This window comes from Osmerus mordax, chromosome 27, assembly GCF_038355195.1.
Source record: "Osmerus mordax isolate fOsmMor3 chromosome 27, fOsmMor3.pri, whole genome shotgun sequence".
In the NCBI taxonomy this organism is placed as follows: Eukaryota; Metazoa; Chordata; class Actinopteri; order Osmeriformes; family Osmeridae; genus Osmerus; species Osmerus mordax.
Window position 1 is genome coordinate 4443256 of NC_090076.1, and position 27205 is coordinate 4470460.

The following is a 27205-nucleotide window of genomic DNA, read 5'->3' on the forward strand; positions in this document are numbered from 1 at the left end:
GCAATGCGACTCTTCTTTTAGACCAAATTGTCTGTGGCACTTCGGAAAGCACCGCTGGAGTATGGAAATTCAAAGGTGGTCGCTGTTTCTTACTTACATTTACATTTATTCATTTAGCAGACGCTTTTATCCAAAGCGACTTCCAAGAGAGAGCTTTTCAAAGTGCATAGGTCACTGATCATAACAACAAGATAGCCAAAAAACATCGCGAGTAGCCAAAACATGAAGCACACATTGTGAACAACCAAAGTAAGTGCCAAAGGGAAGAACCATAAGAGCATGTAGTTAAACAAGTCACAACCAAACAACATGAACAGCTATAAGTGCAAGTGTACCTGTGGAAAAAAGCAAGCAACAGTAATAAAACAATATATCACAGCGAGAACCAAAAATTTTTATCAGTTACCACTAACCACAAGAGCAACAAGTCTCTAAGCACGAGTCATTGTGATCCTTGAGGAAACTAACATCGGGTCAAGCGAACCGTTCCTAAGTACCGTTGTACTCCCGGAACAAGTGCGTCTTGAGCCTTTTCTTGAAGGTGGAGAGACAGTCAGTGTCTCTGATGGAGGTGGGGAGTTGATTCCACCACTGGGGGGCCAGACAGGAGAAGAGCTTGTGTTGGGACCGGGCGGTCTTGAGCGGTGGGACCACCAGGCGGTTGTCTGAAGAAGACCGTAGGTGGCGGGTGGGGGTGTAAGGCTGCAGGAGAGACTTGATGTAGACGGGTGCAGTCCCGTTCACTGCTCGGAAGGTCAATACCAGGGTCTTGAATCTGATACGGGCCATGATAGGTAGCCAGTGGAGAGAGATGAGGAGCGGGGTAACATGGGAGCGTCTGGGTAGATTGTAGACCAGGCGGGCCGCCGCGTTCTGAATCCTCTGAAGAGGGTGGGTTGCACATGCTGGGAGACCAGCGAGCAGAGAGTTGCAATAGTCCAACTTGGAGAGGACGAGTGCTTGGACTAGCAGCTGGGTGGAGTGATCAGACAGGTATCTCCTGATCTTCCGGATGTTGTAGAGGGTGAATCTACACGACCGGGAGACTGCAGCAATGTGGGCCGTGAGGGAGAGCTCGTCGTCCATGGTAACCCCAAGGTTCCTGGCAGAGGATGAAGGGGTCACCGTCGCAGATCCCAGGGTGATTGAGAGATCGTGGGAGATGGAGGGTTTAGCCGGGATGATGAGAAGTTCTGTTTTGGCGAGGTTCAGCTGGAGGTGGTGCTCGGTCATCCAGGCGGAGATGTCTGTGAGGCAGGCCTCAATCCTAGCTGAGATCCCCGGATCGGTCGGGGGGAACGACAGGTACAGCTGCGTGTCGTCAGCGTAGCAGTGGTAGGAGAAGCCATGGGAGGTGATGATTGGTCCAAGTGAGGTGGTGTACAGAGAGAAGAGGAGGGGTCCAAGGACGGAGCCCTGTGGGACACCAGTGGAGAGCTGGAGAGGGCCCGACAGTTTGCCTCCCCAGGAAACCTGGTAGGATCTTCCCGACAGGTAGGATGAGATCCACTGGAGTGCAGTGCCAGTGATGCCCATCTCAGAAAGTCTGGCGAGCAGGATCTGGTGGTTAACCGTTTCAAACGCTGCAGAAAGGTCCAGCAGAATGATGACGGATGACCTGGAAGCCGCTCTGGCAGACTGGAGGGCAGTGGTGACTGAAAGGAGGGGAGTCTCTGTGGAGTGGCCAGTCTTGAAGCCCGATTGGTTGGGGTCAAGCAGGTTGTTCTGAGAGAGAAAGTTAGACAGTTGGTTAGATACAGCACGTTCAATTGTTTTTGAAAGGAAGGGTAACAGTGATACCGGTCTGTAGTTCTGGAGAACGGCAGGGTTAAGGGAGGGTTTTTTGAGTAGAGGGGTAACTCTAGCCTGTTTGAAGGCAGAGGGGAAGGTGCCAGAGGTGAGAGAGGAGTTTAGGACATGGAGAAGAAAAGTTATGATGGAGGGGGAGATGGTTTGAAAGAGAGGGGAGGGTATAGGATCAAGGGGACAGGAGGTGGGGCGATGAGAGAGAATGAGGTCAGAGATCTCTGCCTCAGACAGGGGAGAAAAAGAGTTTAGACATTTAGTTGGGTCAGTCATGGAGGGTGAGAGGGTAGGAAAGGTGGGTTTAGGGAACCGACTGCTAATGTCGGCGACTTTTTTCTCAAAGAAGGAGGAGAAGTCGTCTGCTGTCAGGGTGGAGGGAGGGGGTGGGGGAGGTGGGTTAAGAAGGGTGGAGAAGGTAGAGAAAAGTTTGTGGGGGTTTGAAGCAGAGTTAATTTTGTTCAGAAAGTAGAGGGTTTTAGCACCAGTTATGTGAGAAGAGAAGGATTTGAGGAGGGAGTGATACTTATCAAGGTCCAGACCTCCTTTGGACTTGCGCCATCTCCTCTCGGCTGCCCGAAGGGTGGACCGTTCTTCGCGAATAACATCCGTAAGCCACGGGCAGGAGGGAGAAGATCGTGCAGGCCTGGTTGACAGGGGACAGAGAGAGTCAAGTGATGCAGTTAAAGTGGTTAACAAGGTGTCGGTGGCAGTGTTAGTGGGGTGGGACGAGAACTCGTCAATGGGGGGGAGGGAGGATGTTACAATAGAGGAGAAATGGGAGGGGGATAGGGAGCGGAGGTTGCGCCGGAAAGTTACAAGGGGAGGGGAGGTAGAAGGAGTTGGAGGGAGAGAGATAGAGAATTGGATAAAGTAGTGATCAGAAATACCTATTGACCAATTTAGCTGCTATACCCTTACCCTCTGTCAAAGAGGCAAATAATTAGCAAAACACAAATGAATGAAACAAACTCTGGTTACTTACAGTCAGATGGCAGTCACGAAGTACACTCAGTAAGACACTATTAGCTCTGAATCTGATTACAGAAGTCAGGGCTGATTTAACCAAATTCTACAATGGCCCTAATTATGTAAACAAAGCCAGGGTCTCACTCGGCGGCAAGTACCCTGAAACTCGATCTCTAGCTAGCTACCTATTGACCAATTTAGCTGCTATACCCTTACCCTCTGTCAAAGGTTTTTTTTTTATCACAAAGAGGATGTGCATACCAGCAGGCCCGTAACGGAAACACATGAGGCCCCCCCGCAGAATAAGCCTGAGAGCCCCCCCCCACCACCACCACCACATATGTAACGGATAATGTAATACAAATACCGACGGGACGAACAGGACCCCGACGAGATCAACTGAACTTTTTGGAACATTCTGAAGAGCCGTGTAATAAATGCAGGATATCAAAACTCAAGCTTGTCTTGTGAGGGAAATTTATTCAATAAGAAAAAAACGCTCAAACGGTTTGCAGGTGAATAGCCCACACATGTGTGCGTCTTTTAGCAAATCTGTGTGCAAAGTCTTTTACCACACTCTATACATCTAAACTGCGCGCACATTCATTTTCTATGCTAAGGATGGCCAGACCTGACAGCCTCTCTTGTGACATGGATTATGAGATATGTTTTGATCAGTTTCATCTTGGAAAATGACCTTTCAGCGCTTGCGACAGTCAAGGGTATTGTCCGTGGCTACATCAGGCACACTTGATAGTATGGAGTTGTGTTTTATTATTAGCGTGTTCGCTAAATCATAAATGGAGCCATTTTGTGTCGTGTGAATCTTGTAGAAAGCAATGACTGTACGTTTTACACGATCATAATATGTATATAACTGAAATACAATGACTTATTGTAACTTTGATTATGTTTTTTGTATGTTTAAATAGTCAAACGCAATCGCTGCAATTGCACGATACTACTGTCGCATACGTTATCATGTTTGCTAATAATGTCAGCTATGTAGGCTAATATATTTTATAATTAAGCACTTCTACTTTCTCTTTTTTTTGTAGTTTCACTCCATTTCAATGTTGTCAGCTTGATAGGAAGTCAATAAAGGAGCAAGGCTAATTTTCCTGGCTCTTGGAAAGGAGGCTCTGTTGACGCTAGGAAGCACAACACAGACAGAGCAGTAGAGCTGTCAAAGTATAGGCTAACGTTAGCTACGTGGTACAGTAATGTTAGCTATAGCAAACAGTACAATACCTGTCTCTTCTGGCAGATGAGTGCATCCTTCACCGGCTGGTCGAAAAAGACATTTGTAATTTTGGGAAGTTTGGCATTTAATTCAGAAATGTTCTGTTTTGAATGCCGCTTTTGGGCACCGCTTTTAAATGTGCGTTTCATTTTTCCTACGCTACGCTACAGTTAGCTACCTATTTGCAGCGGGCTCGCCGGTCTGTGTGACCATCTGACCTACTTCGTCATGTCACTTACCTAGCTAACAAAGAAAGCACAATTAAATATACTTTCCTTTATTTTTATATCAACTCTGGAAACACAGACAAGACAATAAGACATCTAATGTAATTCAAATTTGATTTAATTAAACGGGGGGCCTGCCATCCCTGCGAGGCCCCCCCGCGGTGCGGGGGCTGCGGGGGTAATTTTTACGGGCCTGCATACCAGTTAATAATGCAGGAAAAGGTTTACAATTGAAATGATATTGTGGGATTGCATTGACATTTTCCATTTTGCGTTAACATTGAAGAATCTGGTGTATCAGTTAAATACTTGGTAAATCAGTTAAAGAAAGACTTGTGTATCAGTTAAAGAATGTCCCCCCCCAAAATTGCAAGCTGTTTGTCACCTTTGGTGGTAGTTTGCTGTGTCTTTGCTGACACCTAGTGGTCACACCTGCTTTCATTGACTGTACATAAGTGGATCAAGGTATCAGGTTTCTTAAGTTTTTGTGTTTATCTGTTTCAATAAAATGTAACTTAACACCATGCCTTTGTCTTTCAAACAGCACAATCCACAGAATGTCTTATAGGTAATAAAAGTACAACACTGCTTTAGGTATAGGAATTCTAGGTGAGGTTGTTGTCCGTTTAAATGATGGAGACACAGACCCTTTTGGGCAAACTCTTATATAAATGAGTGACAGCCATTGGCGTAGGAAACGGGGGGGGCGTCTCGTCCTTAATATTGGAAAATGCTCCATGTGTCCCACCCAAAAATTAGTCTATACAGCAGGGACAAAAACGGTATATTTGGAACTTTTATTTTGAAAGCACGACAAAGAATATATTGGGTCAATATGTCCCCCCCAATGTCAAAGTCTATCCTACACCCTTGGCGACAGCTTTGAAAACTGGCCTTATTTCGCTAAATAAATTAATCTGTTCATTTCCAGCACAACAGTATGTGTATGTTGAAACCAAACTTGTTTAAACTAATAACTGTGTCATGCCAGTTCATGATTAAGGCAAGTCTGCTACCAGATGTGACCCTATTCTCTTGACTGTGACAGTGTAATGTGTATTCCTGCAATTCCTTCATTACTAACATTTGTGTCACCTGTTAAAAGGTTGAGATCGGCATGTTTGGATTTTGTTGAAGATCGGTCTGTCCCTGTGAACATTCTATAAAAGTCTGACTGTCCTGACAGGTTAATACTCATGGTACTGACACATATACACAACCTTTAATACTGTGAATGTGTGTGTTTCAACTAGAAACAGGAATTTCTCTTGGGCTTATACAAGTGCTATTATAATCTAGAACAATCAGATATCTGGTGTTTATCATGGAGTGCCATAATGGAGTATAGCACAAGATTTTGGTCTACAACTGTCAAGGTTTTCATCTTTTCAACATCATTATTTCTATCTGCTTGTCTATTTAAATCGGTTTTACATTTCTTTGTTCTCTGTTTTGAATCTACACCAGTTCCGTTTGCCCATCCTCCACCAGGAGATTGGGCTTCTATGATCAGTGGCAGTGTTTAATAGTGGACAGAAATGTGTTTGGCAGTAAATTGCTACAGTACCTTCTGTTCTCAGTGGCCAAGTGTCTCATAGAGCTCAAAGAGAACATAAAATGGGAGGGTGGTTGATTTAAGATGGGGATAGAAAAGAAAAAGAGATGAAAAGAGAGAAATAGAAAGATGAGAAGAAAGGGAGACTACAGAAAGCACATTTGAGCCGGAAATTATGTGAGTCATTGATAGGGATGAACAGAAAGGGATATTTGTGAAAGATTGGGGAAGTTTGCTGTGGCGGGAACACAATTATATACCCCCCTACCCCCCACCCACGCCTCCCCATGTTCCCCCCCTCCTCCACACACACACAAAATATCTGCTGCTCAGTTGAGACATGAGTGGCAAAAAGCTCGCATTACAGGGCAATTTTTCCTGCTTCCTCTTTTTACTCCAGCCTTTTATCCAGCTGAGGTCAGTGTATTACAGCAAGCCCATTTGGTGCCGGTGAGCATGATTACCCCAGGGCTCTGACAGTCACTGGTGACTTGGTATTATTACTATATTCCACTGAGAATGACCATGGAGGATCTCATTACCGTGAACCTCATAATCTATCCAGGTGTAATGTCACTTTACTGTGGTGTTTTGTAAAGTCTCTGCTGGGAAAGGAGCCTAATTGGCTCGCACCATCGCACAAGTAATGCTACATGAGGCTATGAGGTTTACTTTTGCAGCCCAGTAATGACTGTCAGGAAAAACTGTCTGGAATGCTTTCTATGATTGTAGTAGTAAGCCTTTCTATGGACTGCTGGGTGTCTTTATAAGACGTTTTTGCATTAAATGCCATGTTCTCAGTGTACTCATGTACTTGTGTAATTGTATTAGTGACTTTGTTGTTTTGTGAAATCTCTTCCCCGTAGTCCAACTCTTGAAACTGCCTGTAAAAATGGCAGACACTGCTGACCATACCATCACTATAGAAACAGGGATCTGTGTACAGTCAACAGCCCTTGAGTGCTTTAAATCAAACCGTTCAGCCAGAGACATGATAACAGCCCAAACGACCATGTTGGTTTGAATTTGTAGCCTTCCTATCCAGGCATCTTTGTATGAATGAATCGAACATTTGAGATTTACATTTACATTTAGTCATTTAGCAGACGCTCTTATCCAGAGCGACTTACAGTAAGTACAGGGACATTCCAGGAATCGAACCGGCAACCTTCAGATTACTAGCCCGACTCCCTCACCGCTCAGCCATCTGACTCCCTTCGAATGAGATAAGAATGATGAAAAGTTAACAGAGGTGAGAAAAAGAAAACAATGAAAGTGTTGTAGTAAAAAGGGGGGAATTAGGCAGTCATATGCGTTACTGTTATAATACTGCTAGTTTATAATGCTAAATCAAATAATGTTAGAATAACAAAGCAAATTCTACAGAGAGCTTAAATATGAATTATGTATCGCTATTAGAGGAATTATCAGTTTAGTCCAATGGTCCTCTGTTAATTTTATGATTTACATGCATGTTAGCTAAGGGAAATAACCACGAGAGGACATCCTTGTTGTTGCCTACTGCTTCATAATGGCTATAGGTTTATCTCAAAAGTAAAATTAATCCCTGAGTGAGTGTGAAATGTGAAATTATGAATGTATTCATGAAAATACATTCCCACATGGTATTACTAAACAAGAACGACAAGTTATCAGTTAGTGTCAGAGTTTTAAAACCCTCCAAATACACACATAAACAAGTTGGGGCAATCTCATTCAAACGAATGACTCAGTGACTGAAGTTTTTTATTTATTTGACAGAGCCATCATGCTCAGGGGAAGAAAAGAAAAATGGTGGTTGACTTCAGGATGGAGAAGACATAACTGACTCCATTGTTAAAGAAGGGAGTGGATGTCGAGGTGGTTCAGTCAAATGTCTGGGAATTCACATAGACAACAGACTGGAATGGACTGGTAACATCCCAAATGTGTACAAGAAGGGTCAGAGTTGACCTTATTTCCTGAGGAGGCCTTTGAAGTTTGCCGGGCCAGGCTAAATATGTTCTACCAGTTGGTTGTGGCAGGTGTTATCTTCCATACGGCTGTCTACTGGGGCAGCAGCATCAGAGCGGCAGATTGCAATAGGACAAATTAATTGGGAGGTTAGGTTCTGTTCATTATATTATGTCATAATATAATGGTGGTTAAACTACTGGCCATTATGGACAACACGATACACCCAATACACAACATTCTGGCTGAGCAATGGAGCACTATCAGTAACATTAAAACAATTCTCATAAATATATATTTATGAGAAATATATTTATTATGCTACATTAGTTTATTATATTATTATTTTGTTATGCACCGTACATCCGTACATATCAAGGGATATATAGTCTATTAAAAGAGCGTTATTACCATCGTAAAAGGTTTTTGGAAAAGTTGGCAGCCCTGTACTTAATGATTTGGTTTAGGCGCTATTCGTCGAGTGCTCCCTTCTCCTCACACCGCCAGAACCTAATCTTGACAGAAGGATCAGAGATAGCATGTTCAGTCTCTGGGAAGCCGGGTGCTCATATAACAGGTTCATTTCAAAATAGGTAGGCTACTTTGTGTGCATCATTTGACGGAATCAATGCCAGGTTCTAAAGGGAGACATAGAGCTCGAACAAATACAGGACGATGTTCGTGTTTTTCTCTCATGTGCAGTAAATAGCGTGAACGACTGAAATGGAACAGTTCGAGATTACTTAATTTTGCTCTCAGAAAATACATTCAATGAACTTTGCTTTCAGGGACAGAAGTTTAAGAGCTGAAGACCAGAGGTGAGGTGCAGACTGATAGTGTTTTATTTATTATTTTAATTGTTTTGCTTTGTGAAGATAGCCTATTTACAATATACTGAATAGGTCAAGTTTATAACGTTAATTCTTAAAATGAAAGTGATTTAGGAAGGATGTGCAGAGATAGGGCAATCTAGACTTGTTACTCAATATTTACTTAAATATTTTATACTTACTGTTTTTTTGTGTGTGTTTCTTTTTTTTCTTTTTTTTTTAACCAAAAAGTCATTATAAATTAAAATGGCAAAATCAATGTTTGTTTTTAAACTTTTCTATAGAGGACTATCTTCTCCATGTATTCGCCACCATTCTACAAGGCAACATATCAATTTTATTTCATGTCTACCTTTTTACATTCAATTCTTGTAAGTCTGCAATGTTTTTCTGTCATAAGATTGGATCAAGCCTTGACAATGTCAACTAATGGGAGTGCAGAGACTAGCATGTCAGAAGTCAATGTCACCAACATCACCTGCAGTCAGATTGAGCTGTCCATTACCTCCTCTGCCATCTCCATGACTGTGGGTATCTTCTCCAATACCCTGGCACTGGTCATCCTGGTCAAAGCCTACCACCGTTTCCACCTAAAGTCCAAGACATCTTTCCTGTTATTTGCCAGTGGCTTGGTGGTCACAGATATCCTAGGCCATCTAATTAATGGCTCCCTGGTTCTCTATGTTTACAGCTCCCACAAGAGGTGGGAAACATTTGACCAACACCACATCCTATGCAGCCTTTTTGGGGCAAGTATGGTGTTCTTTGGCTTAAGTCCCCTCCTCTTTGGCAGTGTCATGGCGGTGGATCGCTGTCTCGGAGTTACCAGGCCTCTGTTTCACTCCACAGCCCTGGTGGCCCATGACATGAAGAGGCTACTTGGGTTCACTTGGCTCCTGGCTGCCTTTGTTGCCCTACTGCCGATTCTGCTGTGGAGACCCTACCAGGTACAGCGCTCCCAGAGCTGGTGCTTCTTCTACCTGGAGGGTCCTCGTGATTGGCTCGATGTGTTGCCGCCACTGCTGTTCTCCCTGCTGGGCCTGTTCTCATTGGTGGTGTCCATCGTGTGCAACACACTGACAAGCTGCACCCTGTTGCAGTCCAGGCTGTGGCAGGAGCATCACTGCAAAGTCCCTTCTCACCACTTTGAGATGGTCTACCAGCTCCTAGCCATCATGCTGGTGTCCTGTGTCTGCTGGGGCCCTTTATTGGTAAGGATCTTTTTTCTGGAAGGCTCTTGGAGCCTTATCTGTGGCGCAGTATTTCTGTTAGGAATTTAACTGTATTCCATGGTGAGTCTGCTGCCCAATTTTGGCCTTTTAGGTTGGTGATTTTCAATGAGAGCTGTTGATACCTTTTTAAGATTGAATTACATGAGTATCCTGTGAATGTGTACTGGTACTCTTAACCTCAAAATCAAGTATGCCATGTGAATACACCACATTGATTTTTTGAAATTATTTGGAAAATTATTTATTTAAAATAAGAATTTCATGTCACACAATCTTTGTAACATTCATCCCCAGGTTAATGTGATCTTCTTGAGCACAGCAGCCAGGAATGACCAAGCTTACTCTCGCCTGTTGTTGGTGGTTCGCATGGCCACCTGGAACCAGATCCTGGACCCCTGGGTCTACATCCTGCTGCGGAAAGCCGTTCTAAAAAAGCTCTTCCGGCTGCTCGACAACTGCTGTGGCTCAAGATCCTCTCCTGCCCTCCACCAATTTAAGTGTAAAGGTTCTGAAGAACCCAGCACCTCCTTCGTCAGTAGGACTCACTCCTATTGTCTGGACAGTTTAGCACTGCCAGACACTAGGATCAAACATGGGACCTCATCTTAAGCCAGGGAGGCATCTAAACTGAGAGACTTTTCCCTGATCTTGAATGTGGTGACGTGGAAGGTATTTGAAGGGTGTAGTATCCTATGGAAAAGACATCAGAAGAACATTATTTTAATTGTGGGATATGAAACAGCTTCATCACTGTGAGTCAAAAAGATACTGGACTTTCATCAGGATGTCCATGGTTTTGCAAGGTCAAATAAGTTGGTTATGGACCATACTTTCAGACTGACACGTTTGCTTGTTTACTTTTTTTTCATAAAGTAAAAACACCCCTGACTGTTCAGTGTTGTCTTGACTTGGATTCTTAGCAGTTTTGACTTATTAACTGTAGTGTAATCAGAACTAACAATATTTCCTCTGGATTACCTCACAAATTCAAACTACTGTATGGCAAAAAAAGATTTTCAGGATGCCTATTAATTTGTGTGACAGGATGGCTATTAATTTGTGTGACAAATTAAATGAATAAATATGCATGTGTTATTCTGGTCACATTAATAGTTTTGTTATTGCGGAATTGTAGACTTTCAATATGGCAGTCATGCCATTTTAATCCTGCAAGGAAATTGGTTATTGACATATTTTGGAACCTAATGAATCTCATGACAGTTTCTGATTTCAGTTGTGCCTCGCAGATGGTAGACCAGTATATAAGTACAAGTATATTGTAAAAATAAAATCCTGTGTCGGTGGTGGATTACAGTCGTAAGTATAACCAATATCTTCAGATGGTAAAACATGATGACATGCATGCAAGTCAAACCTGTATTTTTAATTTCAAAATGTTTACCTTTGCCATAAAATACAATAAAACATGTGAAACAAATGCCCAGTAGCATTTTGTTCCTCTCAGGGCCTCAATTCAAATAAATTACAAGCTTGTGTTTATGTTGTTAAACCATTGGACCTTTCACTCCTGCACAGTAGATCTAAGTGAGGAGTAGTTGATATCTTGTTCATACCACCGAAGAAGAAATCAGCCATATGGTAATTGACGTCATTACATCCTCATATCCTCCATCTTTCGCTGCCGCATGCTCCTCTAGAAATCTGTGGATCAGGTATTGTAGATTTACATTTAGATACGAATTTAGATAGCAGGTTTGATGCATTTGGAAGGATCAACATTTTCTGACCAGCATACATATTTTATATGTAAAGCCGGGCTGACTCTTGTTTTTATCCATTTTATTTTTTTAGGAGGCCCACTGTGTTGTCATTTTGATAGCTAGGCTAGCTAGCTATAGAGCTAGCTAGATGAGCTGAAGACAGCAGCTGCAAGCTGACCATAATTTCTGTCTTTTGTATCTGGCCTGCCCAGTTGGGAATCTGGGGCAGTTGACTGTTTTGCGTCAGCGCTTTAGCATGCTTCTCTGGGCAAAGTTACTGTCTTGATAGTGTATCTAACGGTAATTTACTAGCATTTCACTGAAGGGCAGGGCCATTTCCTGTTTAGTATGCTATATTAAAAGTTGTCTTTATAGCGTGTGATGGCAGAGCTCTTTAGTTAGGCACAATAGTCGATAAACGAGTTTGCTAGCTGGCTATCTTGGCTAGTTAGCAAGCTAGGTAGAGCTAGCTATGTAACCAGATAATGTCAAGCAGTAAGGCAGCACTTCTCTAGCACGACCTGCTAACATATACTTCCCTGCCTGATCTCCATTCTTTGCTATCTTGTTCTTTCCTTCTGTCACTCGCAGATCTAAACATGAATCAAGAAAAACTAGCAAAACTCCAAGCCCAGGTCCGAATAGGAGGAAAGGTATGTTGAACAGTTGTTTTTATTGAAGAAGGGAAGACAAAACCGATCAAATCTCGTTGGTCTGATTACTGTACTTTTGCTACATTATAGCCATCAACACTCCTTGATGTGACAGTATGACATTATTGTCAAAAGTCTTAACAGTACATGTAACTGAATATGTATTGTGGTCATGATTGGTGTTAAAGGAATGATGTACACAATTACTTGATTCTGTAGCTTGACATTAGTTTCATAAAGGCATTGCCATAACCATCAGCTCTCTCCCACTGACACCCATTAACAAACATGAATATGGGCTTGTCATAACAACACTTTTGATGGAAAAGACTTAAGTTCTAAAAGACTGAGTACGTTTCAATGTTGAGCAATGCATGGACTGTGTCAACCTTCCCTTTACTCTGGGCAATCTGTCAGGGCTCAGCACGCAGAAAGAAGAAGGTTGTACACAGAACAGCAACAGCGGATGACAAAAAATTGCAGAGTTCTCTAAAGAAACTAGCTGTCAACAACATCGCTGGAATTGAGGAGGTAAGTCAGCAGTTACCACAATGCAAATTTTGCTCATGACTTTGTAACGTCCATAATAGACTCATTAAATAACTACTTAATGATGAAACGTTTACATTAATAACAACTAAGGGGATGGGGTTACAATTTGTTTATAAATGGATACACGTTACTACCCCCCTGTACACTTGCAGGAATGATAATCTTGATTGTTATAATGATGACATTTTACGAGGACTGCACATGTGAAACGCCGTACCCACTGAGCCTAACCCAGCCCCGCTCATCAGGTGAACATGATCAAAGATGACGGCACAGTGATCCACTTCAACAACCCCAAAGTGCAAGCGTCCCTTTCAGCCAACACCTTCGCCATCACTGGGCACGCGGAGACCAAGCAACTCACAGAAATGCTCCCCGGCATCCTCAGCCAGCTGGGAGCCGACAGCCTCACCAGTTTGCGCAAACTGGCAGAGCAGTTCCCCCGTCAAGGTGGGTGAGGTGTCTGGCAGGGCCAGTTAGATTATACACACAGCGTGTAGGGGTTTGAGATCGTATAGAACCGCATTATGAATGTGTTTGTCTTGTCTTGTTTGCTTTCATATCAAATGAGTATTTTTATGTTTCTATGGTCTAATGATTTTTATCGAATCTATTGAAGTGCTTGACAACAAAGCTCCTAAAGCAGAAGATATTGAAGAAGAAGATGATGACGTTCCAGGTATGGATGAATGATTTAAACTTTAAATATTAGATAAGTATTTTTTATTTCACTTCAGCCTATAAAATTAGCCCATCTTTCTCTTTCAAGATCTCGTGGAGAATTTCGACGAAGCGTCAAAGAACGAGGCTAACTGATAATCCCCACCCGCAAGACTCAAGATACAAAGCTCGGAACTGCATTGAAGACGGCAATCTCTTCCGGTGTTTTAACTCTAGCTACAAAGACATAAATTCAAACACTATGCCCAGAGACTTTTGTATTTTCAAAATGGCCCAAGGATGTCCTTATCAGACTGGCTTGTGCATTTAAAACAAACAAAAAAATAAACTCCCACGTCGGTTAATGAATTCCAACAGATTGTCAACATTGATCAGGGTTCAATGGTCATTAAAGCTAGTCTTAAGAAATTTGTTTTTTGTTAATGAAACAAAATAAAGCGGATAAACATTTTTTACATAGTGCTGTGGTCATTCAGTGATGGATTGTAGACTTCTTGTTGCCTGCCACCTACATATTAAGATTACAGTAATAATAACCATGCCACCCAGTTTCTGCATAGACTTTCAATATTTATAACATGTCCTCATACAGCCTCAAGTGATATGGTCTATATTTCAAATTTTGTGAAATAGAATACCGACATGGAATCCAGTGGGTGGAGTTATTGTTGTGGGCATGTTATAACTGATTTATGCAGCCTGTGCTTTCGGAGGAACGAAGCGTTTACGCACACAGAGTTTATCCAAAGAACTGCAGTGAGGCAGGGGGTGGGGGGATTGAAGTGAGTAGAGGGAGGGAAAACATACCTCTTCAGTGAGCAAGGCAGTGCTTGGCCGTTTTTGCTCCACCAATGCTAAAAAATGCTGAAGTTCTTCACTACACGGGACGATGAGAATGAAAGCCTTTTAGGAGCACTGACAGAGGGTAAGATTTTATTTCGTTTGATTTAAAACATTTGTGTATCTTTTGAGGCTCACTAAATTATGAAGATAATACGAACTGTTGTGTTTTTCTCATTGAAAAAATAGCTGATCATGCCTTTTAAAGCCTCCCATTCACTCGCATCAGAAACATGCGTGAAATGCGTCTACCAACATTAGTAAAATAACATGAAATTCAAGGGCAATATGAATTGCTGTGCATATTATGCAGCTTGGAATAATGAAGCAGGATAGGGAGCAAATGTCGCATTGCCGTGGTCGATGGTCGCGAGCGGATTAAACATTTGCACGTGTACTGTATGCGTCACTGTCCCGGCAAGCAAGCGCGTAGTCAGCTGTATAGGTTGAGCCCCGTTGCCATTTATGTGCTGTCGAAGCCTGTTAACTAAACATTTGGCATGGTTAAGCAAGGCCAGTTTATTACAATGAAGCTGCAATGCAGTTTCATCCCGCAATCCACGCCGTCGAAGGCTTGAATGAGTTGCTGCAGTAGCCATTGTTACCCCCCATGCCTATCATTTCTCGTAATTAATCTAATGTGTTTTTTTTTATTCATTCCATGATTTAAATATTAGGCTAAACGAGCCAATAAAAAAGACATGCACGTAGTCAGTAGTTGGCTTCTGACTCATGAATGTTGTCTTATTCAGAATAAAAACACCTCTGGTAAACTCTTGATTATTATAGGTATAACATTCAGCATGACATGAATATAATATCCAGCGTGAAACGATATGAACTCTTCTCGTTTCTCTCTATAGTTGACTGCTGCTACTCAAAATCACTCTGTTCTTCCATATAAGCTTGCTTTTCCAAGGCAGTGGCAGGTCTGTTGACCAAGATGCAGCCTACCTTTCGCATTAGATGAATTCCCTTTTATCATATAATTGTAGCTACACTTTCGGAACATGATGTGTCTCAGCCTCTCAATACTTTCTGTGCGTATTGGAGCCTTGAGAGTCAATAACACAAATATTGTCAGTGTGAGGTTAGGGTATCTTATATTCCAATGTTCTCTGAATAGATGAAGGGGACAGCCCATCACTCATGGATGCCAAACATCACTGGCTGAGCAGACCCTGTCTCCTGATGCTTAAAGATGGGGACATGACCAAACCGGGACACATCAGATCAGAGGCTCCAACCAAAGCCCTTTCAGATGGTGTCCTGAGTCCAGGAGGGGCGAGGGATGAGAATCCACTGTATGGTGTTGAAACCTTGCGCGCTGTGAAGGAGAGTCCAACCTCCCACCTGGAGAGCCAGTCTCAGAAGCTTATGAGACAGCTGGAGGAAGGAACTTGCACTGTGACTACCATCTCCACCTGGGGGGCAAGGCAGTTTGAGGAGGCCTCCACCCCTCTAGTGCTGAGCCCCTCCAGGGCTTCCTGGTCAGAAGCGGAGGTGGAGGAGAGTAAGCCACAGACCGCTCCCTCTAAGGAGGAGTCTGTGATTGAAGAGAAGGAGCTGGAGGAGAGTGGACAGGACCAAACCTGTATTGACAAGGAACTAGAGGAAAAAGAGAGCGACTGTGGTGACCCTCAGAGCCAATCCAAAGCTAACCCGACACCCTGCACAAATGAACACGAAGAAGCAAACAAAAACACAGCCCAATACAACAGTGAAGGAGGAGCTGAAGGGGATTCCACACTGTCCCCGGTGTCTACATTAGTAGATCCGGACAATGAGCTACTGCCAGGACCCGTCGGTATTCTATCCAGGGAGAGAGGCTTGGTTCTGGGGGACATTGCTCCCGTGTGGATCCCAGACGCCCAGGCACTGGTCTGTATGAAATGTGAGGTCAGATTTACCTTCACTAAGAGGAGGCATCACTGTCGTGCCTGTGGTAAGGTAAGGGACTTCAAAGGCTCCTGCTATACTTTACAAAAGAAAGCTCCTTCCTAAACTATATGAGGTGCGAATAATACTTGTATCTTGCGAATCTGTGTGTATCGGCCCATAGGTGTTCTGTGCAGTGTGTTCCAACCTGAAGTTCAGACTCACACACCTGGACGGCAAGGAGGGCCGTGTGTGCCGTTCCTGCCACTCAACACTTGTGAAGAGTGAGCATCTTAAACAATCCAGTGTCTTGTATACAGTCTTCTCTCAACATCATGGACATACACACTTATTCGAAACCTCTGCTTTTCCATAGGCACCCCTCCAAGGGGTAAGAGAAGGGTTTGGTTTGCCGATGATATCTTGCCGTGTAAGCAGTCAGAGTCTGCCCCCACTACACCAATCAGAGGGCCGACTTTCTCCCCGTTGATGGGAAGAGCCATGGCAACATCAGTCATGAGCCCTACTTGCTCACCACAGACCAGGAGGAGGGGCCAAGCACCCCAGGAATCCGTGATCAATGTGGGTCATCCTTAAATCAACACATTTGATTAATACTGCACATCGTCAGTAATACAGTACGTTTGTGAGATATCTGAACATATTGCTCTGTAAGACAGCATTAGCTCTAACTTTCTCCTCCCCCCAAAGGAGGTGTGTGGTCCTTATGGCTGGAGCACTGCAGCCCTGGTGAACAGTCACATCAGCAGTTCCGCCAACCTGATCCCCTTGGATGGTCTGCCTCCAATCCTTACCTCCACTGGAGTCAAAGGAGGTAGGATTCATCGGGCACTGACACTTGCCCGAAAACTGTCACTCGGGATGCTAATTCTAGTCCTCAAAAAATAGAAATAATGTTGGCTCCCAGTTGGAAGCTCTTGTCATTGTAGGTTTTGTGGTGGTACAATGATCAAACAAACAGTTTAATAAATATACAATATGTGGAGTTACCTTTCTCATTCATTCTTGCAAAGCTACCTGCTTGTAAATGACTTCTTAGCAACAAATTTTAGTCTATGTTGTATTGGAGTCACCTAGCCCATTGGCCTCGGCCCACTGTCTCTGTTGTTGTCTTCAGACTACACCGTGGAGGAGAGACCGTCTGAGATGTTGCTGATTCAGGAGCTGGAAAGTGGCAGGCTCAAGCCTCTGGTCTTTGTCCTCAATGCTAACCTGCTAGCTATGGTCAAGCTTGTCAACTGTATGTACATTCCTTACCTGGCCATGACTGATCTGTGTATTTCAGTTATTGCACAAATATCCATCAGAGCAGATAGAACATTGCTGTGCACTGTTCAAAAACATCCTTTGCCTGCCATATGTTTACACATCTTCAATATGCCTCTGCAGACGTTAACAGGAAGTGCTGGTGTGTGACTTCGAAAGGCATGCACGCTGTGGGCCAGGTGGAGGTAGTTGTGCTGTTGCAGTGTGTTCCTGAGGAGAAGAGCTTCCCCAGGGACATTTTTAGCCACTTACTACAGCTCTATACGGACGCTCTCACAGGTTGGACTTGGTGTTCTGTAGTTTTACTGCTGTCTCTTAAATTATCTTGCAAATTGAGGTTCACCCATCTTGTTCTTTATACTTGTACTTTCTCCTCATCTCCTTATCTTCCTGTTTCCTCTCTGCAGGCAAGGTGCTAAGCAACTTGGGCCTGTCCTTGTTCAGCAGCAGTTTTCTGGGAAGTGAGGATCATGCAGGCTTCTTGTATGTGCGCTCCACACTCCAGTCCCTGCAGGGTCTCCCCTTACCAAGCCAGCCTTATCTCTTTGGCCTACTGGTTCACAGAGCAGAGGTGGCCTGGGCCAAGGCTTTCCCCCTACGGCTCATGTTACGGCTGGGAGCCGAGTATCGCTGTGAGTCATAGACTGTGTGTGTGTACTTGTGCGTTTTACGTATTTGGTGTATATTCTCAGTTCAAAGCCAGTGTCACTCTGTCTCTCGCCTCTCTCTCTTACTCTCCTGCTCTTTATTTCTTTCTCTTTTCTCTTTTTGTGTATGTGTGTGTACATTATATGGCTTCCCCAGTCACACAGACCTTTTTGTCTCCTTCTTTTTCAGTTTATCCATGTCCTCTTTACAGTGTGCGCTTTAGAAAGGCTTTGTTTGGACAGACCGGGCACACAATCATGAAACTGCTGGTGGTGAGTGATATTCCTGTGATTACACGGTTCAAAAGGGGTTCATCAACACCAATCAGTAGATAAACACGTATTTTCATCTTATTAATTTCAGGACTTTAGGAATTACAGGTACACTCTACCTGTGGTGCCCGGACTAACTGTGGATCTGGAAGCCCAGAGAACATGCATTACAATCCCCACTAATGGCTACAGCGAGGTACAGAGTGAACAGGATATCCTATCTCAGCAACACTGACATTAGTGGTTTTCATCAATCATGTCTCTCTTTTACTCTATCTTTCCCTCACACTCTGTCTTCTCTCTCGTCTTAAATAGCTGATGAAGGTGTTGAATAAGTCCAATGAGCATGTTCTGGCAATGGGGGCTTGCTTCAATGAGGCAGCAGACTCCCACCTAATCTGCGTACAGGGGGAAGATGGCCAGTATCAGACCCAGGCCATCAGCATCCACAATCAACCTCGCAAAGGTGAGCACTGACCCGGATGCCTCTTGGAATCCCTCTATGTAGTGTGAAATTGTGAATGGGAACTTGAAATTCCTTCCCTGCCTTTAATCAAAGCGGGCGAGAGACAAAAGGAGAGACTGTGCAGAGAAGTGCTGTTGCCTGATCAAGATTGATGTGAAAAACTGATCTTGACTTGTCGACTATAAATATTTCTTTATCAAAGGTTAGGGTGATCAGTTTTACCGGTAGAGGTCATTGTCTGTTTGTTGTGGGTTAAATGCATATTTGATATAAGTGGATAAATTATGTATTTTGTATGGCTGTGAGCAGTTGTTGTGCTTGTTCTGTTTGTGTTTCAGTTACTGGCTCCTGCTTTTTTGTGTTTAGTAGTGCACTAAAAGCATCATCAGGATACCTCGCTAAGTCCAGCATTGTGGAAGGTAGGAAGTCCCATTCAAAGCTTGCAACCATAAAAATGGGCAAGTGACTTTATATGAAATGATTTGTGTGTAGAAGACAACATGTGTTCTACACAACTAGTTTATGTAGTTCAGAAGAAGCACTCTTCAGAACTCGTCATTTAGAGCGTGTATCAATGTCTGTATGTGTGTGGGTCTATGTGCACTCAAAGACTGTTTGTGCAGGTGTGTGTTTGTGCATCTGAGTGTGTATGTCTTTGTTGTCTGTGTGTGTGTGTTTTTCCTGTATTGCTGTCCCTCTCCCCAGATGGACTCATGGTGCAAATAACCGTGGAGACCATGGCGGAGCTTCGACAGTCGCTACGGGAGATGAAAGACTTCACCATTACGTGCGGACGGCTTGACCAATCAGAAAGCCAAGAGCTGGTCCAAGTTCAATGGCTGCAAGAGAAAAGCACTTTAAACAAGGGGTGAGAATGTACAGAGTGCCTTATCTCACTTTACCCTTTTTTTAAACATTTCCCACTCTTCTGCAGACTCGACCAGACATTATTTTATATGTGTGTGTGTGTCTGTCTTGTAGCATTATCAGTCCTATTGATGGTAAATCAATGGAGTCCATCTGCAGTATGAAGATGTTCCAACGGTCAGAATATAAGGCCAATGGAAAGGTCATCCGCTGGACAGAGGTGGGCTTAGAGTGCCTGTAGCTTTGTATTTTGTGCTTCAAAGAATTGTAGTCTTATAAGTATAAAGTGTTTTTTCTTTCTGTGTGTGTGTTATACAGGTGTTTTTCCTCCAGAAAAAGGATCATCCAAAAGGTGTGACCGATACTGCCGATCACAATCGCCTAACAGAGAGGCTGGCGCGGGCATTCTGCCTGGCACTGTGCCCATACCTCAAACTGTTGAAGGAGGACGGCATGGCAAAGCTAGGGCTACGTATCACACTAGACTCCCAGCAGGTGAGAACTCCGTAACATTCAGATTGTGTTTGGCAGATTGTTCTGTTTATGCGATTGTGTTATACTTAACTGTATCAAACTTAACTTTAACATTTGTTCTTTGTGTGATTACTTTGAACACTTGATCTATGTTGCAGGTTGGTTTCCTGGCTGGCAGTAATGGGCTTCCTCTTCCAGCTCAATACCTCAGTGCCCTGGACAGTGTGCTTGTCCCCGTCATCCACAGCAGGGGGCGCAAAAGGGGTGATGGACCCATGGTGATGGAGCTCATATTCTACATTCTGGAGAATGTTTCTTAGGAAGGTCACATACAAATAAAAATAGGCACCAACACAAACGCACCCACACACTCACCTCATCGCTCCATTCCCTTACTATACCTCCTCCTTCTGCACTGTCATGAGTTGAGAAGAGTTGCAAAATAATACTGGGACAATATAGGTCTACTGTATGTTCATCTTACATTGAGTCTGTGGTAGGATGAGTGGCCTGAGTCACCAAAAGCTGTTCTATCTGGTCACCCTTTCCCGACCCTTACATTGCAGACTTACACTGGTATCAGACACCCAAACCACACAAAAGGGGCATCAAATCAGGGTACAAGCGTGGTCTAATTCATTTCATGGCTTGATATCAGTCCATGTCTATATATTTTCAATACAAATACCCATATTTTGAGAATGCCTTTAAAAATGGGGGCTGGATTCAGACCCATGACTTTGAAGCAATGAGAAAAGAAAATGACTTGAAAGTAATAAATCTATAGATGTTTAGCTATTTGATGCAAACTGAATGAATGCCTAAAGAATGTTTTCATGTCTGGATGTATTATAATTCTTATTGAATGCCTCTGAGATGCATTATTGTCAACATGGAATCGATTAATAAACATTATATTAACATTATCTAATCAAACAATTTTTGTATGATATTTCTCTTTTTACCTTTGTATTAACATCAAGGCTTTCATCTGGATGTTTTGATTGTGTTGATTTTACAGACAGAAAAGTAGTGTAGTGTTACACATGGAATGTATTTCAGAGAGAACGGTTGCTCGTTATTCTACCTAAAAGGTAGGAAAGGTACGTTTTGTTAACCTAGCCATTTTAGCTCACGTTTGAAATTATTCAAACCAAAATATATATACAATTGTATGAGTAATGAGTAAATCATGTAAATTGTGGCTACGCACCTGGCTAATACAACTTTTTGTATGAATCAAAACTATGTAGTATTCATGTTTTACTTATGATAAGTAATTGTAGAATTGCTTAGTGATGTATGGAGTACTTGTTACTGACTTGCAATGCAACTCTGACCTTGCCCAACCCTGAGCCCCTCTTCCAATGAGGCTGGTGGGCTGATCCAGCCCTCTATGTGCTTGGTGTGAGGGTCGTCCAAAGCATCTCCTCAAACAAAGGAGAATGAGCCCTTTGTTTACTTCCTACATGGTTGACATACTTGAGATGGTGGTGACAACACTGCAAGATAGGGGGGTCTAAGCAGCCATTCATATACAGTTTCCAGAGTACAGATCACTGGCTTTGAGACCTGACTCCAGCTAATAGTTAGCCTGCCTTTAAACAGGCCTGAGTTACCCCTCTACTCAAAAAAACCTCCCTTCACCCTGCCGTCCTCCAGAACTACAGACCAGTATCACTGCTACCCTTCTTTTCAAAAACAATTGAATGTGCTGTATCTAATCAACTGTCTAACTTTCTCTCTCAGAACAACCTACTAGACCCCAACTAACCATCAGGCTTCAAGACTGGGTACTCCACAGAAACTACCCTCCTGTCAGTCACTACTGCCCTCCAGTCTGCCAGAGCTGCTTCAAGTTCATCCATCATGATTCTGCTGGACCTATCTGCAGCATTTGACATGGTCAACCCCCAGATCCTGCTCGCTAGACTTTCTGAGATGGGCATCTCTGGCACTGCACTTCAGTGGATCTCCTCCTACCTGTCGGTGAGATCCTACCAGGTCTCCTGGGGAGGTTAAGTGTCAGGACAACACCAGCTCTCCACTGGTGTCCCACAGGGCTCTGTCCTTGGACCCCTCCTCTTCTCCCTGTACACCACCTCACTTGGACCGATCATCGCCTCACATGGCTTCTCCTACCACTGCTACGCTGAGGACACGCAGCTGTACCTGTTGTTCCCCCCAACTGATCCGGGGATCTCAGCTAGAATCGAGGCCTGCCTCACAGACATCTCCGCCTGGATGACCAAGCACCACCTCCAGCTGAACCTCGCCAAGACAGAACTTCTCATCTTCCTGGCCAAACCCTCCATCTCCCACGATCTTTCAATCACCCTGGGATCTGCGACGTTGACCCCTTCATCCTCTGCCAGGAACCTCGGGGTTACCATGGATGACAAGCTCACCCTCACGGCCCACATTGCTGCAGTCTCCCGGTCGTGTAGATTCAGCCCGCCTGATCTTCAACCTTCAATAAAAGGCTAAAGATGCACTTGTTCTGGGAGTACAATGGTACTTTAACCCTTGTGTTATCTTCGGGTCATTCTGACCCATCAGTCATTGTGACCCACCGTTGTATTGCGACAACTTTACCGCATACAAAAACAAAGTGAAGCATTTTCTTTTAACCGTTGGGCTGTCTCAGACTCCCCACATAATATATGGTTGTTTTATCACAGCTAAGTGGATGTCGATCCTTTGCAAACACCACTTAACTGTTATATAATACCACAGTCTGTGATCTGTTGGCTAAGAATACTGTGCGTCTGAAACCATAATCATGTAGAAATACACACATACTTTATGAATTAAGCACAACTTCACAGGGACATAAAATTGAAATAAGTGCATTTAATTTAACAAAGAAAAACTGAATTTCTTTAAAATACCATTCTTTTATTATTTTTTTCCCCCCCAAGATAAAACTATTTACTAAAAGGCATTTGCAAGTTTTATGATAGAAACTACAGTGTCATTTATCCACAGGGGGTTTAGGATGAATGCAGGTGCCAGCCAGGAGATAAATAAGGAAAACGGTGTGTGTGTGTGTGTTTGTATGTCTGCTCATATGTTTATAACTGAGGTACTTTTAAACCATGTAGTCCTGTGCAACATCTGTGATGTTGCATTACATGTTTCGAAACGTCTTTCATAATTAATTTTCACAAAACTGAATTATGGCCAACAAAATGTGTCCCCCCTACTGTGGAAGTCATTGACCATGTAATTTCCCCATGTTTTTTTATGCGTCATACATTTCATGGGAAAAGAAAAAAACTAAACTGTGGAATCCTTGGTAGCTTGGAGCAGGTTTCTGATATTCCTACATCATATGTGTTATTTCCGAGAACTCCTATGACTTTTTCATTTTACCCATCGACGCACTACCATTTTTGTTACTTGTGATGTGGGAGGTATCACTGCTGGTGTTATTCTTTGCGTGCTTGCTATTGCTGGCTACAGTAGATCCATTGGTTTTGTCATTGTGACTTTTAGTGTGCAACCTTTGCAGCCGTTTTCCTTTAATGTAGGCCTGGATCCAGAAGTTGGTGAACAGAACAAAGAAGAAGGTACCGTACAACCAAATGAGGAAGATTAAAAAAGGGACTTGGTATCCACAGTTGTCTATTAAGTAAAACTGGCTTATGTGAAGGGCCACTATGACAAACTGAACCTGTTGGATGGGAATGGATGCAGAGGTTAGTAAAAACACACACATAAACACACACACATACCTGATATGAGCAGAGCCTTTTTTTTAATTAATGGCAGGTAAGATTACACAATGAATGCGATTAGAGCAAATATCAAAGGCCTTTATGGAGGGCATATAGAACCAAGAAACAAATAATCCTACCAGCTGGATGGCAGTCATGTACTTCTTCCACCAGAGGAACTTCTGGAAGCGTGGTCCAGCAGCTGACAGACCATAGTAGAAGTACATGATGACGTGGACAACAGAATTCACCATGGCATGGAAGGAGCCCATTCCCCCTGGGGTAAACATTCACATAGAAGAAAGGTTAAGTATGAGGGGTGACAAGGGAGTTCCTGGTCACTCACTGCAAACATGCCTTGGCAAAATATTTACTGAATACCAAATAAGTGATTTATGACCGTTAAGAGTTTGATATAGTGAACTCACCAGGAGCATAGCTGATACCCCACCAAGTGGTCCAGGGCATTATAGTGTGGTGGAAGATGTGCAAGAAGCTGACCTGGCTATGCTTCTTCCTCAGCACAAAGATTACCTTCACCAAGGAGAGAACGGTTCATACCCAACAGTTAGAAAGATTCAAAGCAACTACAAAGATTCAAAGAATTGGCAGGATTTGTTGCCTTACTGTGTCCATGAGCTCAATTAGTTTGGCTAAAAAGAACAGCCAAGTCGCTCGAACCATCTAGTGAAAAAGGAAATAACATTATCTGTGTTGGTCTCTCATAAAAAGATAATATACTTTGGATATCATTAATTGTATTAACCAGTCAAATAAACTATTTGAAAAAAAGAGTAGGTGAGAAGAAGAATCCCATTGTTTGTGACCAGGGACTCTGTGACTTACTCTTAGTCCTTGAGGACTGTCAGAATAATCGCATGGGTCACATCTCCAAGTGTATGTGGTGGCCCAGCCAGACATTAGAAACTAAAGGACAAAAGGACAAACTCAGTCCATAAGTCTAGACAACATGCTCCAACCCTGTAGAGATGCCCTGGAATAATGAATCCAATCAGAATTCTAAATTAGAATCCTTCTCAGTGTCCTAGTATCCCACCTCATAGACGGTTAAGGCAGACAACCCCACTAGGGAGAAGTTGTACATGACCATGACCTCCTTGCGTTGGAAAGGCTTGCTATTGGCCATGAGTCGCGGCCCAGCAAACAGCACAATGAACAGGTAGCTCAGCAATATGGCCGACATGTACACTGGACTCTGCATCATTGGATAAGCCTTCATTCGCGGATCTAGTAAAGAAACGTTTGAATTATTAACCTCACAAATATAATGCTTCTGCTTAAAGAATGCACATTTACTGTATGTTGCATATACAGCAAGTAGGCAATTACAGTATCTAGTATAAATATTCAAACACTCACCAGTTCTTGCCATGAGATAGTCATATCCTTCCATGATTCGAGAGCCAATGTACTGCAACATTTTAAATTGCTTCCCCTTCTATGTGCTAAAAAAACCCCTGTGGAGGAACACATTAATTAGTAAATGGCGATGCTGATGCAGTAACATCCACATATAGTAACTGACAAAGCTCTATCAAAAGCAACTAACAACTTTACTCTGGTTTGAGACTGCAAGACCGCAGGTACATCTGCTCTGTGTTTATAGCAGGTGCCTGAAGTATGAACTCAAGAGAACTCATACATGTGAGAGGGTGTCCGCCTCTGAGGCCTCTAATTCAACAATAATGTTGTGTAATAATTAATCTGGTGTACTCTGTGGTCTCATATGTTGGGTTTGGGTCTCCAGGAATTTGGTCTTGGTACCTACCTCTACCTCTAAAAAACAAAACAATCTGTCTTCTTGATCTGAGGCAAAGGATCTGTTAACAGAGAATACGGCCCATACTCTTGACCTGGGGAAAGGATCTGTTAACAGAGTGTATGGTTTTATATATACAGACCAGGGGTGAACCAAATGTATATGTTACTTTTAAGATGCATGTTTAAAGTTGTTTTCTCTCTTGAACAGAGATCTTATTGGGATTTTTATTTTTGTTTGAATTGTTTATCACTTGTATTATTGTTTTTATTGATTTTATGTAAAGCACATTGAGCTACAATTCTTGTATGAAATGTGCTATATAAATAAAGTCTTACTTACTTACTTACTTACCTCTGGTCACCCAATGGGTACAGCAGTCAAGGCCATGTCTGCTTATCAATGATCCAATAAACCCCACCTCGGCAAATCCAAGCATGCTTTGAATTGGCTCCAAGTTGCTCGTCAGAAGTGGCCTGATACTGGAGCGAGGTCCAACAGTGTACTTCATCTCACAGACCAGCAGCAGCACTAGCCTCAGTTTGGTACTACAAAGAAGAGTAGCTAAGCCAACACAGGCCCAAAGCAAGAAACACTAACTCCTCCTCTCCCTGTTGTTCACAAATGACCTTAACCCTTGTGTTATCTTCGGGTCATTCTGACCCATCAGTCATTGTGACCCACCGTCGTATTGCGACAAATTTACCGCATAGAAAAAACAAAGTGAAGCTTTTTCTTTTAACCGTTGGGCTGTCTCAGACCCCCCACATTGCGAAAGTTAAAAGAAAATAATTTGTATTTGTTTTTGAATTGGGTAAAATTGGGTAAACACAACAATGGTTCATTATGAACCTTTGGGTCATGTGACCCGAAGGCAGCACAAGGGTTAACGGAGCAAGGAGATCAATTCAAGAGTGAAAAAAGGTAAGTTGATCCTTGTGTGATCTCTGTGATCCGAGTCAGGTTTCACAGAATGTTCAGGGTAAAGTTTGCAGTTTAGCCGAGATGTTACTGGCCCCAACTGCAGATGTCAAGCAATATACTCCTGTAGAAACAGGAGAAATTATGAAATGGAAACAGAGTCAGCGTGGCTTCTGACAATGACTGCTCACACATTATTCATTTAACACTCGCAAAATATGGTATTGTCAATATCCTCCATTATCCATTTATATCAGTACTTCCAATAATTAAATGTAGGTTGCAGGGTCATAGCCAGAATCCAACATTTTGGGTGTCCCATATTAAAATGAGGGGGCCACTGAGGGGAACAAAAATTATATATATATATATACGTACTTTTTTGGGTCATTTTGTAAAATACTTTTGTATTTTACAACATGGGGGGGGGGCTAAACATATATAAATGTATACAATTCCATAATTTTGTATTGTAAGCTTGGAGGGGAGGACATGTAAATGAGCGGGCCTAGCACAGACCCCCCCCCCCCCCCCCCCCCCTACATATATATGTCTTCTACCTTATTTGCAATTTCAATGCGTGTAGTAGCAACGTTTCAGTAACGCTGCACTAACTCGTTCAGTTCAATAAGGG

At 43.0% G+C, this 27205-nt stretch overlaps 4 protein-coding genes across 4 annotated transcripts; 3 read left to right on the top strand and 1 right to left on the bottom strand.

Annotated features, from left to right (window-relative positions):
* The first annotated feature begins 8999 nt into the window (after window positions 1-8999).
* On the top strand, window positions 9000-10421 carry ptgfr (prostaglandin F receptor (FP)). Its single transcript, XM_067230181.1, has 2 exons — window positions 9000-9791; window positions 10107-10421. Exons 1-2 carry the CDS (start codon window positions 9000-9002, stop codon window positions 10419-10421), a joined length of 1107 nt encoding a protein of 368 aa, XP_067086282.1.
* A 1019-nt stretch (window positions 10422-11440) lies between these two features.
* On the top strand, window positions 11441-13870 carry btf3l4 (basic transcription factor 3-like 4). The gene is made up of 6 exons (XM_067230380.1): window positions 11441-11485; window positions 12125-12186; window positions 12604-12717; window positions 12987-13188; window positions 13358-13417; window positions 13508-13870. The coding sequence occupies exons 2-6, from the start codon at window positions 12133-12135 to the stop codon at window positions 13552-13554; spliced, it is 477 nt and encodes a 158-aa protein (XP_067086481.1). The 5' UTR covers window positions 11441-11485; window positions 12125-12132; the 3' UTR covers window positions 13555-13870.
* A 410-nt stretch (window positions 13871-14280) lies between these two features.
* zfyve9b (zinc finger, FYVE domain containing 9b) lies at window positions 14281-21023 on the top strand. Its single transcript, XM_067230182.1, has 16 exons — window positions 14281-14344; window positions 15386-16209; window positions 16322-16421; window positions 16514-16719; window positions 16849-16972; window positions 17276-17398; window positions 17548-17703; window positions 17832-18056; window positions 18262-18344; window positions 18436-18540; window positions 18660-18810; window positions 19149-19229; window positions 19516-19678; window positions 19792-19897; window positions 19996-20172; window positions 20310-21023. The coding sequence occupies exons 1-16, from the start codon at window positions 14281-14283 to the stop codon at window positions 20469-20471; spliced, it is 2850 nt and encodes a 949-aa protein (XP_067086283.1). The 3' UTR covers window positions 20472-21023.
* A 2483-nt stretch (window positions 21024-23506) lies between these two features.
* Window positions 23507-25311, bottom strand: LOC136936771 (very long chain fatty acid elongase 1-like). Its single transcript, XM_067230404.1, has 7 exons — window positions 25251-25311; window positions 24928-25118; window positions 24717-24797; window positions 24498-24554; window positions 24299-24404; window positions 24011-24147; window positions 23507-23827 (listed from the first exon to the last, which is right to left on the bottom strand). Exons 1-7 carry the CDS (start codon window positions 25309-25311, stop codon window positions 23507-23509), a joined length of 954 nt encoding a protein of 317 aa, XP_067086505.1.
* Window positions 25312-27205: the final 1894 nt, after the last annotated feature.

Bases quoted from the DNA above. Each gene is read 5' to 3' on its own strand.
- ptgfr (XM_067230181.1), top strand. From the start codon at position 9,000: ATGTCAACTAATGGGAGTGCAGAGACTAGCATGTCAGAAGTCAATGTC. The intron at 9,792-10,106 runs GTAAGGATCTTT...ATTCATCCCCAG, and splicing joins TCTGCTGGGGCCCTTTATTG to GTTAATGTGATCTTCTTGAG.
- btf3l4 (XM_067230380.1), top strand. From the start codon at position 12,133: ATGAATCAAGAAAAACTAGCAAAACTCCAAGCCCAGGTCCGAATAGGA. The intron at 12,718-12,986 runs GTAAGTCAGCAG...CCCGCTCATCAG, and splicing joins ACATCGCTGGAATTGAGGAG to GTGAACATGATCAAAGATGA. The intron at 13,418-13,507 runs GTATGGATGAAT...TTCTCTTTCAAG, and splicing joins AGAAGATGATGACGTTCCAG to ATCTCGTGGAGAATTTCGAC.
- zfyve9b (XM_067230182.1), top strand. From the start codon at position 14,281: ATGCTGAAGTTCTTCACTACACGGGACGATGAGAATGAAAGCCTTTTA. The intron at 17,704-17,831 runs GTTGGACTTGGT...TCCTCTCTGCAG, and splicing joins CTATACGGACGCTCTCACAG to GCAAGGTGCTAAGCAACTTG. The intron at 19,898-19,995 runs GTGGGCTTAGAG...TGTGTTATACAG, and splicing joins AGGTCATCCGCTGGACAGAG to GTGTTTTTCCTCCAGAAAAA.
- LOC136936771 (XM_067230404.1), bottom strand. From the start codon at position 25,311: ATGTTGCAGTACATTGGCTCTCGAATCATGGAAGGATATGACTATCTC. The intron at 24,555-24,716 runs GTAAGTCACAGA...CTTTTTCACTAG, and splicing joins ACAGTCCTCAAGGACTAAGA to ATGGTTCGAGCGACTTGGCT. The intron at 24,405-24,497 runs GTAAGGCAACAA...TCCTTGGTGAAG, and splicing joins TAATTGAGCTCATGGACACA to GTAATCTTTGTGCTGAGGAA.